The sequence below is a fragment of the Callionymus lyra genome, chromosome 8 (genome assembly GCF_982586985.1).
Source record: "Callionymus lyra chromosome 8, fCalLyr1.hap1.1, whole genome shotgun sequence".
In the NCBI taxonomy this organism is placed as follows: Eukaryota; Metazoa; Chordata; class Actinopteri; order Syngnathiformes; family Callionymidae; genus Callionymus; species Callionymus lyra.
In genome coordinates this window covers 13733390-13758018 of record NC_141825.1, presented here as the reverse complement: position 1 = coordinate 13758018, position 24629 = coordinate 13733390, and the positions used below count along the sequence as shown (strand labels likewise).

At 42.2% G+C, this 24629-nt stretch overlaps 1 protein-coding gene across 6 annotated transcripts; it reads left to right on the top strand.

Annotated features, from left to right (window-relative positions):
- Nucleotides 1-438: 438 nt before the first annotated feature.
- wnk1a (WNK lysine deficient protein kinase 1a) lies at nucleotides 439-24629 on the top strand. 6 transcript variants are annotated; one of them, XM_087798188.1, is made up of 28 exons: nucleotides 439-637; nucleotides 3382-4621; nucleotides 11268-11440; nucleotides 11614-11834; nucleotides 13389-13546; nucleotides 14666-14754; nucleotides 14858-15077; nucleotides 15191-15292; nucleotides 15382-15751; nucleotides 16128-16279; nucleotides 16413-16481; nucleotides 16683-16718; nucleotides 17021-17146; nucleotides 17305-17400; nucleotides 17564-17655; nucleotides 17721-17883; nucleotides 17967-18083; nucleotides 18512-18625; nucleotides 18706-18754; nucleotides 18833-18973; nucleotides 19064-19971; nucleotides 20035-20109; nucleotides 20179-20289; nucleotides 20356-20644; nucleotides 20798-20945; nucleotides 21023-21210; nucleotides 21281-21666; nucleotides 22226-24629. In XM_087798188.1, exons 2-28 carry the CDS (start codon nucleotides 3836-3838, stop codon nucleotides 22604-22606), a joined length of 5760 nt encoding a protein of 1919 aa, XP_087654314.1. In that variant the 5' UTR covers nucleotides 439-637; nucleotides 3382-3835; the 3' UTR covers nucleotides 22607-24629. The 6 variants fall into 6 exon arrangements, with proteins under 6 accessions (XP_087654314.1, XP_087654313.1, XP_087654308.1 ...); XM_087798187.1 differs by lacking the exon at nucleotides 17305-17400 and having other exon boundaries at nucleotides 440-637; nucleotides 21281-21400; nucleotides 21461-21666; XM_087798182.1 differs by lacking the exon at nucleotides 17305-17400 and having other exon boundaries at nucleotides 440-637.

The window sequence follows — 24629 nt, the reverse complement described above, 5'->3', positions numbered from 1 at the left end:
AACAAGGTTTTTTACATTGTATTTATTTACAACAACAAAAAACATACTTACACAAGCATACATAAGCAATAAATAAAATAAAAATTATTACTAAGATATTGCCTAATATACTAGATTACTATTTCTGTGAAGTTATTATATATTCATGTCGAGATCATCTCCCATAGTTGTAAGACACTATAGCCATGATTTCTTATACTCACATTGAATAAATAAATAATACTTATTGATAACTCTAATAAAATACTTTTAATATTTAATCAAACGTGAATTATTAATTAAAGACTAAACTAAGGGATGTAACAAATACTTGAGCTTGATTGAGAAAACAAAAAAGACCAAACTGAGTACACGTCTAAGATAAACGAAATCATAAACGCGTTACTAAATTACTTTGGTTTTTATGGTTATGAGGTCATCCTCACGCCGGACATGCGCAGAAGGACTCACCCGCCTCTCCGGTTTCTTCATCAATATGTAGAAACTGCGCCGCATTTTTAGAACACCGGCCCACTTTGTGGGTAGTCAACGGCACTCGGAGGATACATACTGGTGATATTTCAGTCGCGAAGGACGGAGAAGACGAGACGCGTTTCACCGCCGTTCTCTGGGAGTTGTTTTGTGGATATATAAGAAGGTAGGTCGCCGTCTACCACCGGCTTTCAACTGCCTTCTGATGGGCTATTTTTATCCACCAGGACACCATTACATAAACTCATATCAAATGGGATCGAGCAGACTTTATTCACGTTTTATATGTTCGAGGCTGGAACAACATTGGGTAGGAATGGAACAATAAGGGGGTGGGTTGGGTTTCTTTAGGCCCGAGCGAGACCCGCTAGCCAAAGATACCGTAAGTGGCGCTGTTTCGTGAGCAACACAATATTTCGATAAAATGTTGCCTGGAGGAATTTCAAGTGTCACGCGTGGGCTTCGGGTGGAGGCGACACCATGACAGTTCTCTTAAACCCCGTCGTTTCAATTAAGTGTGTTTTCATGTGACAGGATATAAATGAGGCCTTTTTAAAACACTTGCCCCGCCCACCCCAGACTCTTCTTTTATTATTGTTTATTGGGCGACAAGTACCCGATTTTGGAGCACACTGCCACCTATAGTCAGCTACCGATATCGCTGCACAAGACTTTCCAAAGAAGGAAGCAGAATAGAGTTCAAATGTGTGTCAGCAGCCATTTATTAATCTAAACATTTATTATCCGCGTCATACGTTGTAATTTAATTTGGTCTCCGTTTTTGGAAACGGGGATAAGAGTCTGATGTCAGAATTGTGACAGGAATTGTATTTCAGAGGCTACATTTATTTTTTATTATCAATGTGAATAAACTATTTACATCCTAGGTTGAAATAAATAATGTCATCAACTTTTCTTTTCATAAAGTTACTAAGGTTCAGGTTCAAGAGCTTCTTTTCGTCAGTAGATTAATGGCCATTGGTTGCATTAAAACCAATGTCATTATTAATAAGGTAAGGTAAGGTAAAACTTTATTGATTGTTTAATAATAATATAATTTGTTATTAATGTTTGTTAAACCTTACTCTGCTTGGTTAATAGCAGATGACAAATAAGAAAAAAACATATGCAAGATGATGGTAAACCTTGATTTAAAAACAAACATTGTTTTTTTTTCTCCTAGAGAATGTATTAGTGGAAACTTTTAATGTTGGGGTAAGAAGGTGGTTATTGACCCAGCATCCCTTAGAGTTTCTCAGAAGTAAACCTGTCCATTTATCAATTTTACAATTATATTACAAATAATACAAAGACAACACAACAGGTGGCTTGAAAGTGTGTCAGGAGAGAATACTTCTTAGTTTAGTAACTGCCCTTCCTTCTGACTCACTCGTGACGTCACGACGAGAGGTCGCTATCGCTAGTCTTTAACCTCTCGTTTTTTTGACCTCAAGAGGAAAACACAAGTTAAACCTAATGGCAACTAAAACCGAATACTATTCACAGCAGAAGGTTTATATCTAACAAGATTCATGTTTTGGTTGCTAGATGAATTATTGGCGCTGAGTTTCACGGATCTATGGACGTCACGCAGCTCATTCAAAATGCGTGACGCGGCGTGTGTTCATCGTGTCACTGGTTAAGGCCCAGGATTAGCCAACACAAGCTAACGGCTAAATTGCTAACTGTGCTATTTAGCAAGCTAACAAAGAGCCGCCGCTCCTCCTTGCATTGTAATGCTTGGTCTTAGCAGTTCAAATGCCGCGCTGTCAGTTCCAGCCATGGCTCGGGTAGGTGTCACGAATGCTATTTTATCTGAATTCAACCCAAAACAACTGTTACCATATCCCGTTTGTCCGAGATTTTATTGTCGTCGCCGGGTTTTGACAACTGAACTGGCTAATATTTGCTGCCGCAGTTGTAAAAACGATGTGTTTTTTTCTAAAACCGTGGTCGTTTGTACGTACATTTACAGTGCAATATACTATTGAGAATAAATTAAAACTAAACGATATTGTGTGGAAGGAACTGGGGTTTCTTAAATTTGCATTCTGTTGCGCATTGATCATTTCAACATAATGCTAATGTAGCCCCAAGTGTGCAACTTGCCATCAGTTCTACAGGACTACAGAACATTTTAGGTTTGAAAGTCAATAGCGAAAAGTACTTTATTACGGAGGAAGGTTGCAAATAATGGCATAAACCCTGTTGCACGATGCCGCCTTTAAGGATAAAGTGTCATGATAAAGGAACACAGCGCTATTACTGACTTTCTTCTCGGATTGAGAACTATTGCTTTCATCACGTTATATGCAAGGCTTTATTTGTGGTGTTCAAAAATGAATACAAACCAACAAGCTATAGAGCTCAATCTGCAGTAAGTTCTTTCAACAGGTGAAGGGTTATTATTTCAGCGATTAAAAACACAAATAAGAAACACCATTTGTGAAAACTGTCAGATATTATGAGCAAATATGAGTTATTTGGAACAAATACTTATTAAATAAGTATTTTTCTAACATAGACCCTTCATAGTTGTGAAAGCACTGTGGACTTTGCAGAACCAGCTGGACATTGACATACCAAATCTTTGTTATTGTTCTACAGTCATTAAAGCCTAAAGTTGCAGGTAATTGCATCGTCTTTGAACTACCAAATAGCTTTCAACATTATTTTAAACATAAAATGTACCTACCTTGAATGTCTCTCATAGGAAGACCCTCCTTGTATCATTATTTCTGTTTTCTGCGCATCTCTTCGCTTCAGTGTTCAAGTTTTGTGTTTACAGCTGAACGTGTACAGTAAACTTGTTGGCAATTGTCACAGTTCTGCCACAAGTTGTGTTGACATTTACAACATAGATGGTAACATCCTAACATTCTCCTTGCTTCTACTTTTTTCTCTTTGCAGTAAACTTTAAAGAGAGGAGAGCGTTGGATGAAATTGACTCGACGGCAATAACGGCAGTTGGAATATCGGGCACCTCTAGTAGATCGTGCTTTATTGTCTTCACCAACGATTCCATATGCTTGATAGAAGCTGCATCCATTGTTTCACAGGATGGATGGTGTGGATCTGAGACGACTTGTGTATCAACATCAGCCCTTGGTGTTTGGCTGTGGTGTTCTGTCGTTTTACATTTACAAAAGAACACCTCCCATCCTACACCCCCAATCTTTGCATTACGCTTATAAGGATCGACTTTAAGCAATAAAATTGATACTGGACGTGACAGAATAATTTTTATTTTTTAGAAAAGTTAAGTTAATTTAAACCCCCCCTGATGGAAAACCTGATCATGTCCTTATTTTAATATTTCGGTTGCTATATCCAATTATTATATTATTTTTTAGTGGGTGGTGTGATGTCGGAAAACCCTGACGACAAAATGAAGTTTCTAGCTCCCCCTCAGAAAAGTGGAAATTGTTCCAGTTCTGGTTCAGACTCGATGGTTAGTGAATACCGGCAAACGGAAGTGAGGCGTCGGCATCACACTATGGAGCGGGACCGCTGTAACCCTGAACATCGTTTTTTGCGCCGCAGTGTCATTAGTGATTCTAATGCCACCGCTCTTGCCCTACCTTTACCCAGTGAAATCCCTGTCCCTGCACCTATACGGGTTCAAACCCATGAAACTTTATCCCAGTGGCAACATGCTAGTGCTGCTCACTTCCCACAGACTGAACCAAGTGTTACCCAAAAAGAGGGGTTTATAGAAAGTAGCAGTGGGGTAGAAGACTCTAAGATCGGTGAGATTCCAGATGTAGTTGTTGTTCCTGCTGAACAGCAGCAGTCTGCCATCACCCCTAGCAAATGTGATGAGGAGGCTTTGGTAGCTGCCCAACCTGCACCGAATTTAGCCACACAATTGCCAAGTCAAACCATACCTGAAATCACTACTGAAGTCACTGGACGGCCCGAGGGAGAGTTGGACGAAGAAGCTACCAAAGCTCGACTTGGAGCAGACCAGAGACAAGCTGAGAAGAAAGTTCAAGAAGAAATCGAAGATTTAGAGACCAAATCAGTGGATCAATCACCGGATGGACGTTTTCTCAAGTTTGATATCGAAATTGGACGAGGCTCTTTTAAGACGGTCTACAAGGGCTTGGACATTGAAACCACGGTGGAGGTGGCATGGTGTGAGTTGCAGGTATGTAATTGTGTTTTATATCTCAGTGCTATGTTAACACATCTGTCTCACAGCAGATCATCATCAGCCTGTTAACATCATGGTGTGATTTGTCTATTGTTTATTTCTGCTGAGTCAATTATGTTAACATAGTGATATTAATCAAATGAACACATTTTTCAAAGTATATGGGTTTCTTCATGAACTAATAACATTGCCTGTTTAGACATAATCTAAGACGTGAAGATCCAGCTTAACCTTTTTATGAACGGTTATTGTTTAATGTAGTTTCCATGCTCTAAAAAAGAAATATGTTTATTAATATTTACAAAAGATGCATGTAACTTATAACATGATCAGAGAACAAAAAAAAAACTAGCAAGATTGGCTTGAGGTCCACCAAAGGGATAATTGTTCAAATATCTACATAAATATATATGTATAGGGGATATTCATTAATTGTCTCCTTGTAGTATAGTTTTATTTCGGTCACAATCTTAATCTTTAATTTTTGCTCCCATCTTTGAGAATGTTTTAGAGTGAAACGATTGTCAAAACCTTCCTGATTTACTGGCATGTTTCAAATGTTGAAGTCTTCCTCCAAGTTGCAATTATTACTTGCTTATAAAGTTCTCCCATCTTTAAATTTGGCGAACACGAGGTTGTAAGAGTGTGATGTAATAATGGGCTTCACTCTTCAGCCAGCTGTAATCACACCCGCTTTGTTTATACAACTAGTCCCTTGGAAGTGGAGACTACCGGGATTGATGACACGTGGTGACAAACCGTCTTGCTTGACTATAAGTACAGCAGAGTGGGTGTGGTTATGGTAAACGAGATTTAATTAAAAAAGGTGTTTTTTGTTTTTGTTTTTACATTTAAATATTAAATAATGTTGTTCCTTACCCCGTGTGGCTACTTTCCCTGTAAATATTACATATTACTAATGTAAATATTACATTTTCTAATGTAAATATTAAATGAAGAGTTTTGTACAAACAGATGCATCCATAAGTTTCCCTTTAAGAGACTTGCAGAAGTGGTTTGTTCCACTTCACAACCCCTATCATTTCCGCTCTCAGATGTTTTTCACACTTCCTCTTTGATTGTGTTGCATGTTTTTCTGCAGCTTGCGGAAAATTTCAGTTTCTCTATACCTTATTTTTTTTTTTTTCAAATCTTATCTTACTTTATGAACACTTCCAAATACTATATTCTATGATGACCTTTTATTCACAAGTTGAAAAAGGTTTCCAAAAAGTTTACAGTAATGTAGAGCAATGGGGAGTAGAGCTAAACTACTAAAGTTTCATTTTTGCTTGGCAAGATTTAAAATCATTTACTTGGCAACAAAGACCAGTCCCTCTTGATCGTCTATTAATTTACTTGATCAGATGTAATATATACTTAAAAATAAACAAACCTACAGAGGAAAAAAAACAATTGTTAGATTTGCAAAATAATAATCAAAACGAATTAACAAATATTTAGCTTATACAGAAAACATTTTTTTGTGTTTATCACAAATATTATTGCCACGATGCACAATCCTAATTCATATATTTTTTTAAGGGGTGAAATGCACCGTGAAACTGATTTTATTTCCTAGAATATTTTTGTTAACTACATTTTGCTACATTTCCCCTATCTGTGATTGAAGTCTTTCAAACTTACTATTTAAATTACCACAGTTACAAATCTGATCAGTAAATAATCTTGTTATATTAGGGTCTCAAACAAGAACCCTGGGACTAAAAGAAGAGAGGCAATCCACCACTAAAGTGGTAACTCCACAGTCTTGACTATCTGCAACATGGCCTACAGCAAAGTTTGACATAATTTACTGCACGAACGTTGACTTTTGCTGCCACATTTCAACCCTTTCATGGAAGGCACTCGTCTCATCTAGCGCTACACATGCACACTTCAGAACAATGTGAAGATTACTGCCCCTCCCCCCTACACAGAACCAAGAACACACATGCGCAGTCCATTCCTGCTCTGAAAGCCTGTGCGAATGCAAAATGGGTCACATTCCTAACAGTGGAATCTCCTGTGTGAGGAGCAGCGGTCTGGCCTGCTATGGCCTGCTTTTGCACCGTCAGTCTGCCTCCCACCCTTCTAACTCCCCCACACATTTCCTGTTGAATCCATTTGTCTGGTTTTACAAAAGTTTGAGCTACAATCAAACTAAAGGCTGTGCATCAATTTGCCCTTTTAGTTGACAATCACTCACAATAAGGCCTTTTCCTGACCACAGTTTATTCATTTCATTTGATTAAATCAAATGATATTAATAAACTGTTAATAATCTTTTAACAAATCCACATTCAGGGATGTAATGCTGGGTATGGCCAGCTAACATGTCCCCTTGAGTGGTTCTATAATCACACAAAAGATAAATCTGGATTATGTAGATTTTTTTTTTGTTGAAACCACTTAGTAAATTTGCATTAATATTCTAAAATGTCCCACTTTTTCATTGCTTTCTGTCGATCGTGCCGAAAAAAATCCTTGTCTCCAATAGCATTGTAGAGCCTGAACAGCCAAACTTGTGCTCTATGTATGTTTTTCAAACAAGTCTGACTGGTTTTCTACATAAGCTGTTCAGTTCTATCTCTATGTTTTAAAAACGTCTTTATATTATAGGTATCCATCAGCATCATGCTATTTTTCATGTAACACATGTATTAGGGCTGCACAATTTAAAGAATCGCAATTGCACACAATCAATTAAATGAGTTTGATTTGTGATATATGTCTCACTTGCCCTTCAACCATCATCAAATCCATGTTTCGAAATGAAGTCATTCCCTCATATTTTACTATTCAAATTTACCTCTTGCATATTTTTCAGAAATATTTAATTAATACTTTTCTAACCGACTAAACGCGACACTCTTGAGCACCACATTTAAATCTCCTCCAAAGAATATATCCACGATCTTATTAAAAAATAAAATATTATAATATATATTACATTATTACAATGTAACATATCACATAGATGACCCTGTACTTTAACCTTTATGCTAGAATTTTATGCAAAAATTGATGGCACCCAAGACATCAGGCTAGTGGCAGTTTCAGTAGGTCAGTGGAAAGATTCCACCATTCGTCAAGCAGCATTTCTTTTTGCCTTCTGCTGCTCAGCTGACCCAGTTGTTTACTGGGGCCTTCCCTGGAGCTTTTTTCGGGGCCTGCCCAGAGCTTAAGTCATTCTTGATTTATTTGGTTCGAAAGGCCAACTGTCCACGATCATCTGACAATTTAAAGGCATCTACCATTTGTCCAGCAACGCTGTGTGTATGGATTTGTGTCGGGTCTCCTATTGCAATCCAATCCTAACAATAAGTAGGTCACCACTCTGTCATTGGTATGGACGACAAATGCATTTACTGCAAAACATTTTCTTGGTTGTCCATCAGGCATGCATGCGCATGTGCGAACAACGGGTGAAGTCGGCCAGCAGTCGGACTTAACAAATACAGCAGCTGTCCAGAGACATCTGCTCGCTGTGATATTCAATACCTGGGATTTCAAATGCCTTAAAATAACTGTAGGATAAACTTATTTGGCAATGGTTAAACATGAATTGTTAGTGATAAAATGTGCAAATATAGAGGGATTTCTGTTTTTTTAAATCACAAGAAGGTTAAGAATAAGTTTATTAACTTCCATCACTAATACATGATGCAATTTAGTATATGATACTAAATTCAAGTTTAACCATAAAGCCTTCCTCTTATGTGTTTTTTTTATTTTTTTTAAATGTTATTATTTTCATTTGCGTTGATCCAATTTTTCCTGCGTCACTTCTTGTTTTTTTCCTCCAACACATTATTGGTTGTTGCCAATGTGCTACACAGTGACTCAGAAGGTGCTCCGACAAACTCGCATGGTTTCCGGCGTCTTCAAGCTGAGACAAGTTCTCGCTCTTTGATTCATGCTTGCTCACTTGGTGTGCAGGTGGATCCGCTCTCATTAGCTCAGAGGTACAGACAGACGCAGGTTTACTTGGTAGACATCTGTGCCAACCATCTGCCACCTCTACATGTGAGTCACCTGGTGACTATAATCTGAGGTGGCTTGGTCAATACCTGTTTTATAACAAACAATAAACCTTTGACTACTGAAACCTGTCTCATAGAAGGATTGCAACTATTGAGTAATCTAATCTGAATCAACCTTTACTTCTAACTTGTTTATTGATATGACTCATAAGTCTTTCACATGTTTTACAGTACACTTGAGTAGAAGTTTAAGAATATAGTTGCAACTTCATTTGTTGTGCATTTAAGTGAAATGATATCAATAATACATTTCTTGTTCACGTATTTAACACTCAAGACTTGTTTGACTTGTAGAAATAAAAAGGTAGGCAAGTGATATGCTTGTATCAACACTTTGTAGATATTTAGATGGATGGATTGATGCCACCACTGTTTAAGTAACATGGACTTTGCAGCTGGTACTTAACGTATATGAATACAAAGATATAAAGTGTCACACGTGTAACTGTTTAGACTTGTGATTTAGGATGTCCATGACTGCGTATTGTGATTATTTCTTTTTTAACCAGTCTCAACCATTTCTAATGCCCATTTGTGCACATACTTTTAATGTTGCTCCGTTCATTCATGTATGGACCTGCATTTGTGCATACTGGATTCATGGTCATGAGCATGTGTCACAGGGCAGATGCAATTACACGGCCACAGAAGTTTCCTCAATCCGACCAGTGTTTCCCAGAGGACTATATGTAGCCCTCAGTGACAAGCTGAGAATGCCAATCTGACAGAGACAGCCCTTGGCTTTATCACAAAAGGATTTCATTAATTTCTATTTTTAGGGTAATTCATGGGGGCCTATAGCAAGTGTTCTGCTTTGATGCTGACACAAGTTCAAATAAATCTAACCAGCCATATCATATAATGTTAAGATCTTGGCTAAATAAATATAAACTAACTCACTTTAGCTTTAAAATGCCTTAAAGCAGGGTAAAAAGTAACAATTAAGTAAAAAATACAACTTGGGGAAAATGCTTGTAATGATTTGCCAGAGAAATTGCAGTCAAAGCATTTATTGTGGTTTAATTAATAACTTTAATCTTGAAAGGAGACTGCTGCGCACTACTGTTTCCATGTGGAGCATGCTTAAGAAAAACACTAACCACTTCCCTTCTTGATAAATAGTCTAAAAAGTAGGTCAGTAGGTCCAAGTTCATGTCATCCATATTTTTTCTTACTGTTTTCGCCCACAATGTTTGGGCTCTCATACTTTAAGTGACACACTGCTAATTGTTTTCACATTTTTCTCCCGACATCTCCTGGAGCCTGCCCCACATATTTACCCTAAAGCTTTCAAACAAAGCTGTTCCACAAGGTTTGTCGGCTTTTTGAAAAAAATGTTTTGGCTTCCACAGACTTTCTAAACGCATACAGAGCAAAACTCTCTAATAGGTTGTGTTTCCTGGACAGTCTGGTCAGTAGCCAAGTTGAGTTTGAGTCCAGTGGGCTGGTCTCACTGGGATGGGCTAGCTGCTTCATGCGTGTTTGAAGAAGTAGGTCAAGCCAGGAATTACTCGGGGAAATTTGAGAAGGGCTTTTTTGCAAATTCCTATTGCTTTTTTGGCAAAGTGCAGGAAAACTTAACCAAGTTTTCAAGTGATATGTCTTAAAATAGTGGGACACTTTAACAATATGATTGTATTGGGATTAGTTTTTCATACTGAGACAAATGCTTTTCCAGCTAGTTTAAGCTCCTACATGCAGTGTCTTGATAATCTACCTGGGATTCGTAACTGTTATAGAAAGCTGTAATTACTAAGATTGATGCAGAGTTTAGTCAGACTTGGCTTTCACATTTGCGCTTTGTTGAGTGACGGACTCGACGCTTTTCATCCCTTCTGAGTCATTGCAAAGCTCCTCTTTGTCTCTACGAGTTGGAATCTAGGACAATGTCTTCCACATTCTTTTCTGTTAACACAATCAGAGCAATAATCCCTTCTCCTTATTTTGAGAAACTTTGAGAAGTTAGTTTAGACGCCTTAATAAATTATAGATTTTGATTGATAAAAGTTAGAAGGTAATTTCTACAAAAAAATACATGTAGTTAACAATTGGCAAAACAATGGCACACATAAAGTGGAAGCACAGGCCTACAACGATGGTGAACTATTCTAACTCATGCGGACTTTTGCTGTTCAATTACATGTAATATAAACTGTACATTTAAATGCTCTTAAAAAAAATAGTAGATGGGTTGTGAGGCCCCTTGCAACGGCTGATGGTATAAATTATACAGTGGCTTCATTTTGAAAGGCTACTAGATGTCACTCTCTGCTTTAGAATCTTTGATCCCCTGATCTACTTGGATCACTGATCTACTAAAAAAAATGGTATCAAACTTGGTGCCATCTAGTGACTTTTCAAAATGAATATACTGTATACTATCATTATACCTCATCAACTGTTTGTTTAGGCCTCATAAGTATGAATTTAGTAGTGATGGGTTGATATTTGCTCAACAGTGTTCTAGGTTAGCTATCCTTCTACCAGCAACCTGTCATCTTTTACCTCTAGGCATTATTCTTGGAAACTAAGTGTCAAACTGTCTCACCATCAATCAAACGGTCTGAACTGATGACTTTTGAATCTCTTAACAGGATCGAAAGCTCTCGAAGACAGAGCGTCAACGCTTCAAGGAAGAAGCCGTAATGTTAAAGGGATTACAACATCCCAACATTGTTCGCTTTTACGACTCTTGGGAAGGACCCTCCAAAGGCAAAAAGTGCATTGTGCTTGTGACGGAGCTCATGACCTCGGGAACACTGAAGACGTAAGTCAACCAATGTTTTTTATGTTGTTGTTTTTGGTTAATTGTATAATGCATAGAAATGATAAATAAACGCATTAATTATTTGTGGTTTGCTAGCATGCTTTCGACACTTAATAGGTTAAATGTTGACATGCATCATTCATATGTTAAACAAATGTGTATTTGTTTTGTAGGTATCTTAAGAGGTTCAAGGTCATGAAAATAAAAGTGCTGCGGAGTTGGTGTCGACAAATCCTCAAGGGCCTCCACTTCCTTCACACGCGGGCTCCTCCCATCATTCACAGGGACCTGAAGTGCGACAACATTTTCATCACGGGCCCAACTGGATCTGTTAAAATTGGAGACCTCGGTCTGGCTACCCTCAAGCGGACGTCATTTGCCAAGAGCGTTATAGGTATGTGTCCCCAGGTCAATTCTGTTTGTCTTCCCCGTCTTTTGTTTGGGCAATTGCCCTAAACAAGATCCTGATGTTATACTTGGCATTTAAGGTGTTTTACTGAAAGCAAGTTTCTACTGTTTCCTTGTCATTCTGGTGATGTGGTTAAAACAGACCACAGCCTTTTAGTTGTCTCTCAAACCACAGCTCAAATGGAGGCCGAATTCTGTGGTTATCTTAGGAAGATCACCACAAGGATTCCTTTCTTTGGACTCACAAAGCAACCATAGAGAGTTTGGTCTATGTTCCGGATATTTGTTCCATGTATCTCCAAAAATGTGTTTTTCAGGCTCCTACTAAATGTAAGTAGTGCCTATGGTTTCTCCAAGTGTTAAAGCGCCACATTACTATAAAAACTGTGTCATGCCTTCTTCCAGGCTAAAGTGGCCATGGCTAAAGGTATGGCCTGTGCTTCTGTCCTAGACTGGTCTTTGTTCTGTGGTTTGGAAATATGTGGTCTGTTTGACAATCATTTACTTAACTTGTCTTTTTATGGGTTTGCCTCAACAGGTTATTTTTCTAGTGTTTGTCTCCTATTGTCTTACAATATTGCAGGACAACAGATTTATTTATATTTCTCATCCAGGGAGCCCCCTCCATTTTCTCTCTGTCAGCCCTTTGCTCTTCTTTTTATTGTTGTTACTATGGGTATGTTTTTTAATATGTAGGCTCTAGCTTCAGCTGTGCCCCATTCTGCCGTTTGGAATGAATAGGGTACTGCTGGTCAATGAGTAAAGGATGAGCTTTTTTGGGCCTGGTAAGTGTTGGCAGTGTCATGTCACACACATTAATTTCAAATGCAAATCAACAAATTATATTTTTCTGTGCAAGACCAAAAGTTTGAATATAGAGTGATGGATGAATTCATTTGAAGTTGATGTTCAGAGGCACACGACACAGAACGGTAGCTAGCTCTGGGACCAGCTTTCCTCTGTCTTGACTTTTTAATTTTGCAGGTTGGGAAGAGACGGTAAGTCAGGCTTCAACCGGTGAGTAGCTTCTTAAAGCAATGTACTGTAATGATTGAGGTTAAAAAGCTGTTTCCATAGCTGGTATCTTGACTCGAACGAGTCGTAGAAATCCGTTCAAGCCATTTCAAGAACAATTTGATGAGTTAAATTTTGGCTGCTTCATTTTAAAGCATGATAAATGAGTGGCACCATTTTGGTGTGATCTGAATGTCAGCTACCGTACCCATTCTTATATCTCAATACATAAAGGTCTTGCACAGAGAAACACGTGCCTTCTTCTCTACAGTCTAACTTAGTTCAGCTTCTCCCTCCTTTTTTGTTTTCTGTCTCTTTTTTTACTTTCCTTCCCCCTTTTCTCCTCTCTTCCAACTTTCAACTCACAGGTTCTCCACCAAGGATTCTCAACAGACTGGTCATTCTTCTCATCATCCTATACCTCAACCCCACATGGGTTGGAGGCACAGAGGGGGCAGTGGGTTATGAGAAGCCCACTCAGTCAGTAAGGAAGTTTGAGAGATCTGAATAGTTGTTTTGATTTAAGGTACCCCTGAGTTCATGGCGCCTGAGATGTATGAGGAGAAGTACGACGAGTCAGTGGATGTGTATGCCTTTGGAATGTGCATGCTGGAGATGGCCACTTCCGAGTACCCTTACTCAGAGTGCCAGAATGCTGCACAGATCTACCGCAGAGTTACCAGCGTAAGTCTTCTGATGAATTCTGGTGTCACAGTGCTGTCACTTTCAGCACGTTCCCATCTGCCAAAAAAAAGGCAGGTGTTTGGTTCTAAAGCAGTCTTCTGCTCAAAATGATCACTGACCCTTTTAATACAATGTCATTGACGACTGTAGAAGTCAGTCACTCTGAAGCATGAACAAGAAGCCTTGAGAATTAAAATCTTCATGATTAAAAAAAAGAATTCAAAAGTTTTAACGTGTAACTTAACTTGTGAGATGAATAGGAAACCTTGCCTTGTGATGTTGTTGTATCAAGCTTATTGACCTGAGGTGGGGATGTTGAAGTGACAATGAGTAAACAGACATGATGTTACCTCAAGTCATTGTCGAGACTTGTGACGATTACAGGAACTCGCACTCATGACCAACTTTCGAAAGACATTTTTATGACGCATCACTAAAAGGCTTCAAAAACTTGCTATATTATTAACTTGGATTAAGTTTGAGTTAAGTAACCTGAGACCAAGATTTTTGGGACAAAAATGTTGGTTTCCTCTGTGGAAGTAAAACACTTTTTTTTTTGTAGAAGTTACCACATGTTTTTTCTTTTCTTTTTTTTTACAGTAGGTACTATGAGTTTTCATTTATCCTGTATTGCCTTCAACAAGACTATTATTATGTTATATTTTTAATAATAAATTAAAATTGATCGTTTTCTCTTATTCATTTTTTTAATCTCACCTAAAGATTGCTGGAAAAAAAACATATAATTTCTTTAATGTATTTTTCATATTAATTTTTTATTGTGGCATATATATATATATATATATACACGATCTTTTGTTTCCACGAGCAGAGCTTAACATTGCTATATAAAGTGGCGTTGGAGTTTACAAATTGGTTTTGATAAAATAATATAACCTATTAATCAGAAATAATGTTAAATAAAGCCAACTTGGAAAAAAAATATTGTCTTTGTGTTACAAAATAAAGTTGACGCAGAGCTTCATTAAACATGGAAAGATGCCTTTCCCATCCATGATGTGTATTTTGACACAGGGCCTAAATTGAGATCACACACGTCAGAGGAGCATAAAATGGAAATGTTAGAAAAGATTATATTTATTGTTGTGTGTCCTTTAGGGTGTGAAGCCAGGAAGCTTCGACAAGGTGGCCATTCCGGAGGTGAAGGAGATCATCGAAGGATGTATTCGCCAAAACAAGGATGAGAGGTCTTAAAAATTAGGAAGAAAAAAACACCAACATTTTTGTTTATGGTTATGAATAACCTATATTATGGTTTTCATCATCCTCACTTCTTGTTTCTGTCTCCAGGTACTCCATCAAAGACCTCCTGAATCATGCCTTCTTTCAGGAAGAGACTGGAGTGCGCGTTGAGTTGGCTGAGGAGGATGATGGTGAAATGGAAGCAATAAAGTTGTGCCTGAGAATTGAGGATGTGAAAAAGCTCAAGGGGAAGTACAAGGAAAACGAAGCAATTGAGTTTTCCTTCGACCTAAACAAAGATGTCCCGGAGGATGTGGCGCAGGAAATGGTGAGTCGAATATTTCAATAGTTCTTGCACAATAAGTGAGGAGCAATATGGACAAAGGGATAATGATCAATCTATTTATGATGAGTCATTCCTACAATGTGGCTATCTTCCAGGTTGAGTCCGGGTACGTGTGTGAAGGTGACAACAAGACTATCGCGAAAGCTATCAAAGACAGGGTTTCTCTTATCTGCCGCAAACGAGCACAACGACAGCAGGTATGTGTCACTTTTGTTTATTTTTATTCATTCTTCTTGAAGAGCTTATCTTTTGAATGTCAAGTTTTTTCCCCACTCTTTTCCTGAAGGTCAGAGAAGAGCAGAAGAAGAAAGGGATCGAAGAAGAACAGCCCAGTCAGTTGCAAGTTCCACAACCGACCGTACAACAGTTGATCCCAGACAATTCTCAGTCCCAGCCTGCACAACCACCGGTATCTTATGCTCCTCCGGACCAGTCCCACCACACTACACCCCTGCCAGCCCAACCAACACAACACCAGCTCCCTCAGGGAGCCGTCTACAACGCTCCTCAATCCACCCAAATGGCCCAAACCGTCCCTTACAACCATCAGTCAATGGGCCAAGTCCCAGTTCTGGTTCACAATCAGAGCTTGTCCGTCATTCAACCAGAGTCAGAGGAGTCCAAGACAGACCAACACCTGCAGCACACCGGTGGAGGTCAGTCATCCTCGAGATTGTTTTATGACTATAAAAGGTTTTCGGAAGTTTTGGCCGTTTTGTTACAAAACACAAGATAAACACGGGGAATGTGCAACTGTCACTTGATAGTATGTCTTGACCCAATTGCCTGTTTCACAGGATTGCGCAACACAGGACATCTGATAGTGTCAGATGTTGCAACACGCGTGACGTGTACAGAAGCTAAATAACCCTCTGTTTCAATATTGGATATTATTTGCTACTGTCACAGCCAAGAGCAAATATCTGAAATATGTAACATGTAGGGTGTAGCCGTTTAAGAGAACACGTATTGAAATGAATTGATTACAATTTACATGAAATGATTTAAAATGTCCAAAATATATTTTCAAAGCCTCTCAGATGGGAGACCGACCACCTGGGTTCCCTGTTGCTCCAGAGTCTCTCCCACCTCAGTCAATGCCCTATAATGCGCCCCCCGGTCAGCAGAACATGTCCTGTGCGCCGACCCAAGGAGACCAAATGCAGCAGCAACAGATGCTGGTGGTGAGTCACACAAAACGGAGCAACACATTTTGAAATGTTGTCATTTCAATATGTAGAGTTGTCAAAGCATTGTTTTAAGTTTTCACAGTTTCACTAATGTTAAACTCTGCACCCCCCTCCCTCCCCCCATCAGATGCAAGGAGTCCAGACTGATGCACCTGGTGGTCCGAGCAGCCAGCCAGTCCCAGCTATACCTCAGCAGGTGTGTGATCAATTTAAGATGGCAAATATAAGACATTGGCTCTTCTTGTACGTGCCGATGAAAAGAAGGTTGGATTATCTTAGAAAATATTGTGAGGAGCCATTTTGGATGCTAGTCCCCAAGCCATGTTTTCCCAGGATTGTTTTTATTTTTTCGGAGTCTTTCCTCCTCTTACCCTGTCTCATGTTTTGTTTCTTGTAGTATGGAGTTTACTACCAGTCATCGCTCCCCCCTCAGGTAGATAAAATGTTCCCTTTTCCTGTCGCCACTACAGGCACATGAGTTTGTATTTGGCTGGGCGGTAGAATGTCCTTGTGGTCAGAAGGTTTGAACAGGTTGAGATATTGGCTCATAAATACAATGTTGGCTATAAAACAGCCAGTGTTATAAAAATAGAACATTTCTCTAAGATCTGAAAGGTAAGTACATGGTACCTACGAGTGGACTGTACAGATGAAGCAAAGTCCAGACATTCTCTCTTAACTTCAAGACCTTCTCACCAACCTTTGCTTTCCTGTCCTTCTCGTCTCGTCTCACAGATTCCCCCTCAGCAGTTGATGAATCCCTCATCTTCTCAGTCGTCGCCACAACAACCGCAGCAGCCTGAGGGCAGCACCTCCCATCAGAGCTCTTCTTCCCCGCAAGCTGGACACTCGCTAGTTCAGGTAAAAACTGTTCCTGCTTTACAGGATTGATCACTTAATTTCACTCTCACCATTTTCCTTGAACATATCTTGACATGCCTCTCTTTTCTTAAATTGCTTTTTCCTTCCTTCATTTCTTTTTCTTTTCTGCATGCTTCTTATTCCTGCATGACTCCCAGTCTTGGGCCAGTGATCTAAGTCCTATTATGTCTCCTCCAATCAACGCTGAGCACCTTTATTTCCTCTATCAGGCATCATGTCTGTCTCTACTGCAGGTACTCGGTGACCTCATCTTGTTTAAAGACCATTCAATTTCTTCAGTTGATGTTCATTTAGATCCATCTGTGTGATTGATATGCTGTAAAATAAAGTGTATCTGGTAACACAGCGCCTCCTCATGGACACAAGAGTGAAAGGTTTTGTTGTTTCCTCCCCAAGGCCTCTTTACCTTCTGCCTCTGGATCTGCACCTCAGCCGACGGCAGAGGAGCTGGCTGGAGGATCTTCTACTCTGGTCCCACCATCAGATAGGTACTGATCCACAAGGTGATAAAGTCAACCTATCAGAACTCTTATGCATCTGTGTTCTCTTCAAGCTATCTGTCAGAATCGGCTTCAGGTCTCAGCGATGGTAACGATGGACCGTCGACATCGGGAGACAACCATGAGGGAAGATCCCTGAAGCGCCACCAGCCTCGCTCCGTCCGCAGCCGCTCCCGTCACGACAAGACTGCGAAAGCCAAGCTCAATGTTCTCAGTGTACGAAACCCCAATTCATTGATTCTCGATTGTATTGCTCATTTCACCTTTCCATGCAAAATATTAAAACCATTTTTCCTCAGATTTCCAATGTGGAGGATCGAGTTGCAGAGTGCCAACTGACGACGCACAACAGGCAGATGGTCACGTTCAGATTCGACCTGGACGGCGATAATCCAGAGGAGATCGCTCAGATCATGGTACAAATCCCTTTTAAGGAAATAATAAAACCTTAATATTCACCTCCATGAGAATAGAATTAAGAAACGTTGACCTATTTACCACATTTAGGGATAGTTCCAGCACCTTTTTTGTTATGTTATCTTACATAATTTCCCAAAGACTAAAGCTTCTACAGCAGCTGCAAGAAAGTTGAATCAATTTATCCGCATTTTTCATGTCTAATTTTGTATCACTTAAAAGGTTTACATGTTATGCCATTGGTATTGTAGAAAATAGTGATTTTAATACAAAGAAGATTTTTTTAAAGAAGATGCAGATCAGTTATAACATCTTATCAGGTCCACAATTCCCTCAAATGCTCAGATGTCAAAGGGAGTAAAGAAAATGACAAAATGTTAATTAATTTGCATTTGCTGTTAAAATTAAATGTTTTTTTTCTTCTCAGGTGAACAGCATGTTCATTCTGGAGAGCGAGCGGGAGTCCTTCATTGAGCAGGTTCGTGAGGTGATCGAAATGGCAGATGAAAAAGGAGAAGGAATGAAGGAGGCCTTTCCTCAGGTAAAATCAATCAGCCCGTCATTTAAAAACATGAAACAAAGCCATCAATATTAAATGCGCCTTCACTGTATCGTCTACAGATGAGTGAACTACAGCAACACCAGTCACTGACGGGTCCCATATTGCCAGGTAAAATAAAACCCTCCACTAAACAAGTCTTGTGTGAGACGTCGACACAATGGGGAACATTTTGTTTCTCTCCTCAAGGCATTTCCCCCAACACAACCGCCCAGGTGGTGCATTCAGCGGGTCGAAGGTTCATCGTCAGCCCTGTGCCAGAGTCCCGTCTGAAGTCACAGTTTTTCGGAGCCCCTTCTGCAAACACTTCGCTCGGAGATGAAGCTCCAGGTGACAAAACAAAAGATCAATACATTCAAAGGAAACAAGCAGCAACCAGTTTTGATCCGTCGTTTATTAACAAAGTTATCTCTGTTCAAGGCTCCATGATGTCTCTGGGACTGTCGTTGTCGGCTCCATGCGGGACTCTGCAGCAGGCCTTCAGCCAGATGAAACAGGTTCACCCAGACATGGTGGGCAGCGGAGATCCTTCAGCTGCTGACAAGGAGGTGATCAGAGTGCCGTCCGGTGAGGCTTCACTTGGCCCCATTTCTAGTAGCGCACAAGCTGCTCAGGATGCAGGAGCTCCAACCAGCACTGGTTTCCCTCCGGCGTCTGTCACCACGCCTGCAACATCCTCGTCGCCTCCCTCAACCAGGAGAGCTTCACCTCCACAATCTCAAAACCAATCTTCTTTCACCAGCGACGCTGGTTCACAAACTCATCCTCCGCACGAAGCCGCCACGGCCAGCGGCCCGTCATCCTCTCTCTCCCCCCCGGCTGCGCAGACGCCTGCGCCCTCCACTGTCGGCCAGAGCAGCAGCACGGTGTCGGTTTCTGGGGTCTCCTCCAGCGTCACGAGTTCTGTCCCGGCTCAGGAGCAGCAGCAGCCGTTCACGTCCGCGACGCCGTCCACTCCTCAACACCCGTCTTCACAGCCCACAGCATCCAGCTCCGTCAGCAGCCAGAGTCAAACACAGCCCGTGGAGATGGAGGGAGCCGAGATTCAAACCAAAGCTGCAGGGGGCGACATCGAGGCGCTGGATAAGAAGCTGCGCTCACTCTTCAAAGACCAGAGTGCTGCTTCCACGACGCTGGATCCAGCCCCCAACAGCAGCTCCTCTCCACCCACAGGAACGTCTTCTCCTCCGCCCGGCACCATGGTGCCTCCCGCAAACCTACCCCTCATGTCGGGGGGACAGGGGGGCATGGCTCCAGCAACCACTCCAGGACAAGGGCTTACACCAGCAGAGCACGCCAGCACCCCTCCGACCAAACCCCGGGCTCATGTGCGTGACATAGTTGACTCTTTTGTCATTATACGTTTCTAAATCTTCTCATTATACTTGCAGACGCTGCCCACCGGGTTTGAACAAGCTGCTACACCACCTGCTGACCTGCTTCCTCCATTCCCTGGACCTCATCAAGTAAGAGCATCTACTGAGGGTTTGTGATTTTATCTGATCCTCCTTTAAATATTTTCTTTGGCTCCACAGTCGCAGCATTTTAAGGATGACTTGGATGCTCAGTTGAAAAGAGCTTTGAGCCCCGAGACTGTTCAGTCGGTTCAGCCTGCGCCCTCCAGCTTCACTGCTGGACGCTTCCAAGTACGTCGACGGCTCTAGCAAGGTTGTCTAGTGATGGAAACGACTGATGATTTGACTTCTCTCCAGGTGACCCTTGCTGCGGACGCGTCTGTTAACCCACCGGAAACTTCTGATCGAATCTCGTCGTCCTCACTCACGCCGTCGTCCACGTCCTCCCAGAGTTCCTCCTCCTCATCATCATCATCTTCTTCCCCGTCAAGCCCGGAAAACACCCTCCACCGCTCGTCCGCACTGTCAAAGGTCGTGAGCCAGTCCGGCGATTCGGCCGCCTCCGTGTGCGTCAGCCAGCCCACCACCATCGGCCGCTTCCAAGTGTGCACCAGCACCGCGGTGGAGAGCCCGGTCCCGGTCAAAGGTCAGTCACGTTGTACTATGACCCACATTTTACCATATTGTCTTTGATGTAAGTTGTTTTTTTTCAATGTCAATTTCAAAATACAAAAATAGTTTAGCCCTGTTTTGGTCACTGAAGTTTGATCGTCTGTGTTGTCGTCTCTTCTGTTCTTAGCTCCACACGAAGACTCCAGTCCCTCCCACAGCTCCAGCACACAGAACGGCCCCTCGTACACGTGTCAGAGCAGCGACAACGACAACAACGACGAGCCAGAGGTCGACGACGACGCTCTGCAGAAGGAAATCGGTCGTCTTCTTGACAGGTCTCTCCATCACTTCTCCGTCAGACGCACGTTCACGTCGGAAGTGTTTCATATTTATTTCGCTCTCTCTCCCTCAGACACATGGTGGAGACGCAGGCCATGCAGACCCGTCACAAGGAGGAGCTCAACTCTCTGTACACGAGGATGAGGAAACATCCTCAGTCGTCCTTCTCTCCGGGCGTGACGGCGTCAGGAGGTCGACGCAGACTGAAGAGCAAAAATCATAAATCCCGCTTGAGTGGACAACCCGGCCACTCCCACCTGGGTAAGGACGAACCTCATTCTTCTATTTAAAAAAAACAACCTTTCTTTAATCGTGTCCTTTTCTTCTGAAGACGATTCCGACTCGTCTCCAAACCAAAGTTCTCCCTCCGCCCTGGATGCCTCTCCAGCTGACGTCAGGCCACTGCAGCCGCTCAGAAACTCTCCATCCATGCCGAGCCTCAGCTCCACAGGTGCGCGACCTCCGACCCGCCCCCCCCTCCGCAGCCGCCTCACGTCCCTCTGTGTCACAGGTGCGAGTGGCAAAGGTTCCGCGAGTCGCTCCGACCAGAACCACTCCCCGAACCAGGCGGGCGGCCCGACGCCTTCGTGCTCACAGACGCAGAAGGTCAGCGGGACCTTCACGGATAAGGATCACCAGCTGGTGGACAACTGGGTCCGAGACATTTCTCAGTGCAAGAGAGGGTCCAAGAGTACAGCGCAGGCGGCAGGACACGATGTGAGTGTTTGAATAACTTATTATTATTATTATTATTATTAACTTGTCAGGATTGGTTTAGCAAGATATGGTGTATCGATATTCAGCAGCACTGAACCTTTTTTCTTTGCCTTTCAAATCACCTTTATTGTTTTTTTTTTTTTATTATTTTTTATTATTTAACACACATTTATGTCGTAATTTTTGTGTTGCAATTAAACTTCTAGCCGCTAGATGGCAGCAGTTATTACGTCCTGCACAGTGAGATCCTCTTGATGACTGAGAACGAGAGGATACAGTAGAGTCTGGCCGTTTTTAAAGTTGATGTTTGGACATAGTTTAGTTTGTCAAGAGTCATGTGATCTGTAAATTCTGCAACTCCAGAGTCAAGTACTCAACAATACTCCAAATATATCCTTGTTACTACAATATATCGCAATGTATATCGTATATTGTACTTGTATTGTGTTGCATATCTTATCGCAGGATTTTTTCCAATACAAAAGGTCTCAGATGTTATTAGATAGCGTCTCCACTGACGTTTTTGTTATTGGGTTCTAATTCTGCTTCTCTGGTCCAGATGGTTCCTCCCACCAATTTGGGCCGGAAGTTCTCTGCTCCAGGCTACCTGTGCCCGACCCATCCTCCCCAGTCCAGTACCACCACCTCCACCACTCACCTCGCCAATCCCGCAAACCCCCCCGTCCTACTCGGGCCACGCAAGGGTTCTCTGGGCCCGGTACCGCAGGGTTTCGGGTTCGGCTCGGCACCTTACAGCGGGCAGCAGTGGGCCGGACCCACGGGCACATGTCAGGTGGGCATGCAGCCTCAGACGCAGTACCAGCCCCCCGCCACCACCACCACCACCCCCAACCCGGTGACGCTGCATCAAAGCTACCACCTCGGAGCGACGGAGGATTCCCAGAAGTCCGGCGGGTCCAGCCAGCAGAGGTCCACGTAGCCCAGATCCCGGTGGAGACTGAAGACGCGGGCTGAGAGAGACGCCACTCTTTTGTGTGATGATTCTATTGCTTTTTATAATGATTTTCTTACTTTTACGGTGGTCATGTTTGCTATGGTCGACCCGAGCGGCGGAAAAAGAATCTGTCCAGCAATTGCGAGGGAGAGTGCAATACGAGTCCGCAGCCGGAGAGTCTGCCGTCAGCCCGCCGTCAGCTGTGGAGCTAAAGCTGTGATCCGCCGGCCGCTCGCGCCCCGTGGCGGCCGGCAGCCAAAGATGTCTCTCTTGAGGACAGATGTCAAAAAAAAAAAAAAAAATTTCCTTCATTCCCAGAAAGTTCCCACTCCAGCTGGAACCGGTTCCGCGGCTGCCCCACGAGTCCAGAAGAGAGAGAGACGCAAGAATAGGAAGTAGTTAGGGATGGAGATGTGAAGGGTTGAGTAAGTGAGAAGGAGAGGGTGAGACGGGTGGAGACATGTGGGTGAGACGGGTGGAGAGAGAGAGGAAGTCGATGCGAAGATGTCCCGGTTGCTTTGACATTAAGACAAACGCAATATTGAGGAGGAGAAACTGTAACTGTGGCCTTAATCCCCGAAACACATGAAGCCGTCGTGTACATAGACGTTTATCATATTTATGCGAGTTAAATTCCCTGCCCCGCGCTGACCTCTGTCACCTGAGGGGGTCCTGGTGTTGACCGCCGATCAGAGAGGGGGAGGTGCTGCTGTAAATCACAATCGGAGGTGTCTGCAGGGTGAGCGATTTATTTTTATGAGCAGAATCTGTCGCCAACCACTCGACCCGTTAAGACGAGATCCCGACAAACTCGCCGCGTCGATTTAGATCCGACGAATCCGTCACCTCTTGTCACGTCTGGTCTGGGATTCTTTCTTTCCGTGGTCTCTCTTTTTTTTTTGTATTCGTCTATTTAATGAAGCGATCGTTCTTTACGGACCTGTATTCATCAGATTTTGATGTTGTTTCACTGTAATTATTATTAAAGGTTGTTAAACAACATGTAGTTAACAGATTACAAGAAGTGCAATTGCAGGGTTGTTATCGGCTCCCCACTCGTGACGACAGTTTTCCTGCCGTCCAATCGGCTCCTCTGTGACCGCCCTGCCCCCCCCCCAGACCCCCCAAGACCCTTTTCTATTGTAGTGTATATAGCTCTATATGTTACTGTGAGGTAAACGCTTTCACGTGATGCACTAGAGTCCGCTTGTGGTCATCTTGCTCTTGCACACGCACTCTAACCTGTAAACACGAGGAACACTTTAGTGCCTTGCATCCTCACCGATGGGACGTTACGCGCGCGGCGGCTGTGAAACGGGCCCGTCGGAACCCAGCCCCGACATCGGCCCGGGTTCCGAAGGGGCCGCGACACAACCTCGAGTGGCGAACGGTTACCCCGTTTTAATTCCCCCCGGTTCGGACGTCGGCTCTTGGGTTCAGGCTGGTGTTTCGTGTTCTGTTTAAACTCATAGAAGCACTTGATCGGGCGTCAGCACTTCACACGGGTCCACGCTGCCAGTGTTCTTCTCGTCTGCTCGTAGTCTGGATGATTAGCTAAACTTCTCTAGAGAAAAATAAGTTACTGCAATGCAGAATATGCAATGTTTAGAGTTTTATAGGGACGGAGGGTTCGTGAAACGTTTGCATGCTGACGAGGGTTCAATGTTTTTTGATATTGGGAGATTTTTTTTTTTTTTTTCTTTCTTTCGATTGCCTTCCCGCGCCATCAGAGCGGTTACGTGTTTGTCGGCCATTTACCCAAAACACAGGCACAAGTTAAAAATATCCAGATACGACCTCTGCATGTCCCCGGTGTTGAATCTTCCAAGTCCACTTGGGTCACCTGTACAGCACAAACCAGAGCTCAAGACGTCTGCCGCTACTCTTGGTGAATATCAGAGACTTATTAATCCCCCGCTCTCATTTATGACTTCCTGTGATTCTGTGTCTGTTTGTGTATGTTTTTCACATTGTACAAATTGTAAAAACAAATAAAATATCAATTTAA

Coding starts and splice junctions, on each gene's coding strand:
- wnk1a (XM_087798188.1), top strand. CDS start 3,836: ATGTCGGAAAACCCTGACGACAAAATGAAGTTTCTAGCTCCCCCTCAG. Junction 17,401..17,563: donor CATGTCTGTCTCTACTGCAG/GTACTCGGTGAC, acceptor TTCCTCCCCAAG/GCCTCTTTACCTTCTGCCTC. Junction 21,667..22,225: donor CGCAGGCGGCAGGACACGAT/GTGAGTGTTTGA, acceptor TCTCTGGTCCAG/ATGGTTCCTCCCACCAATTT.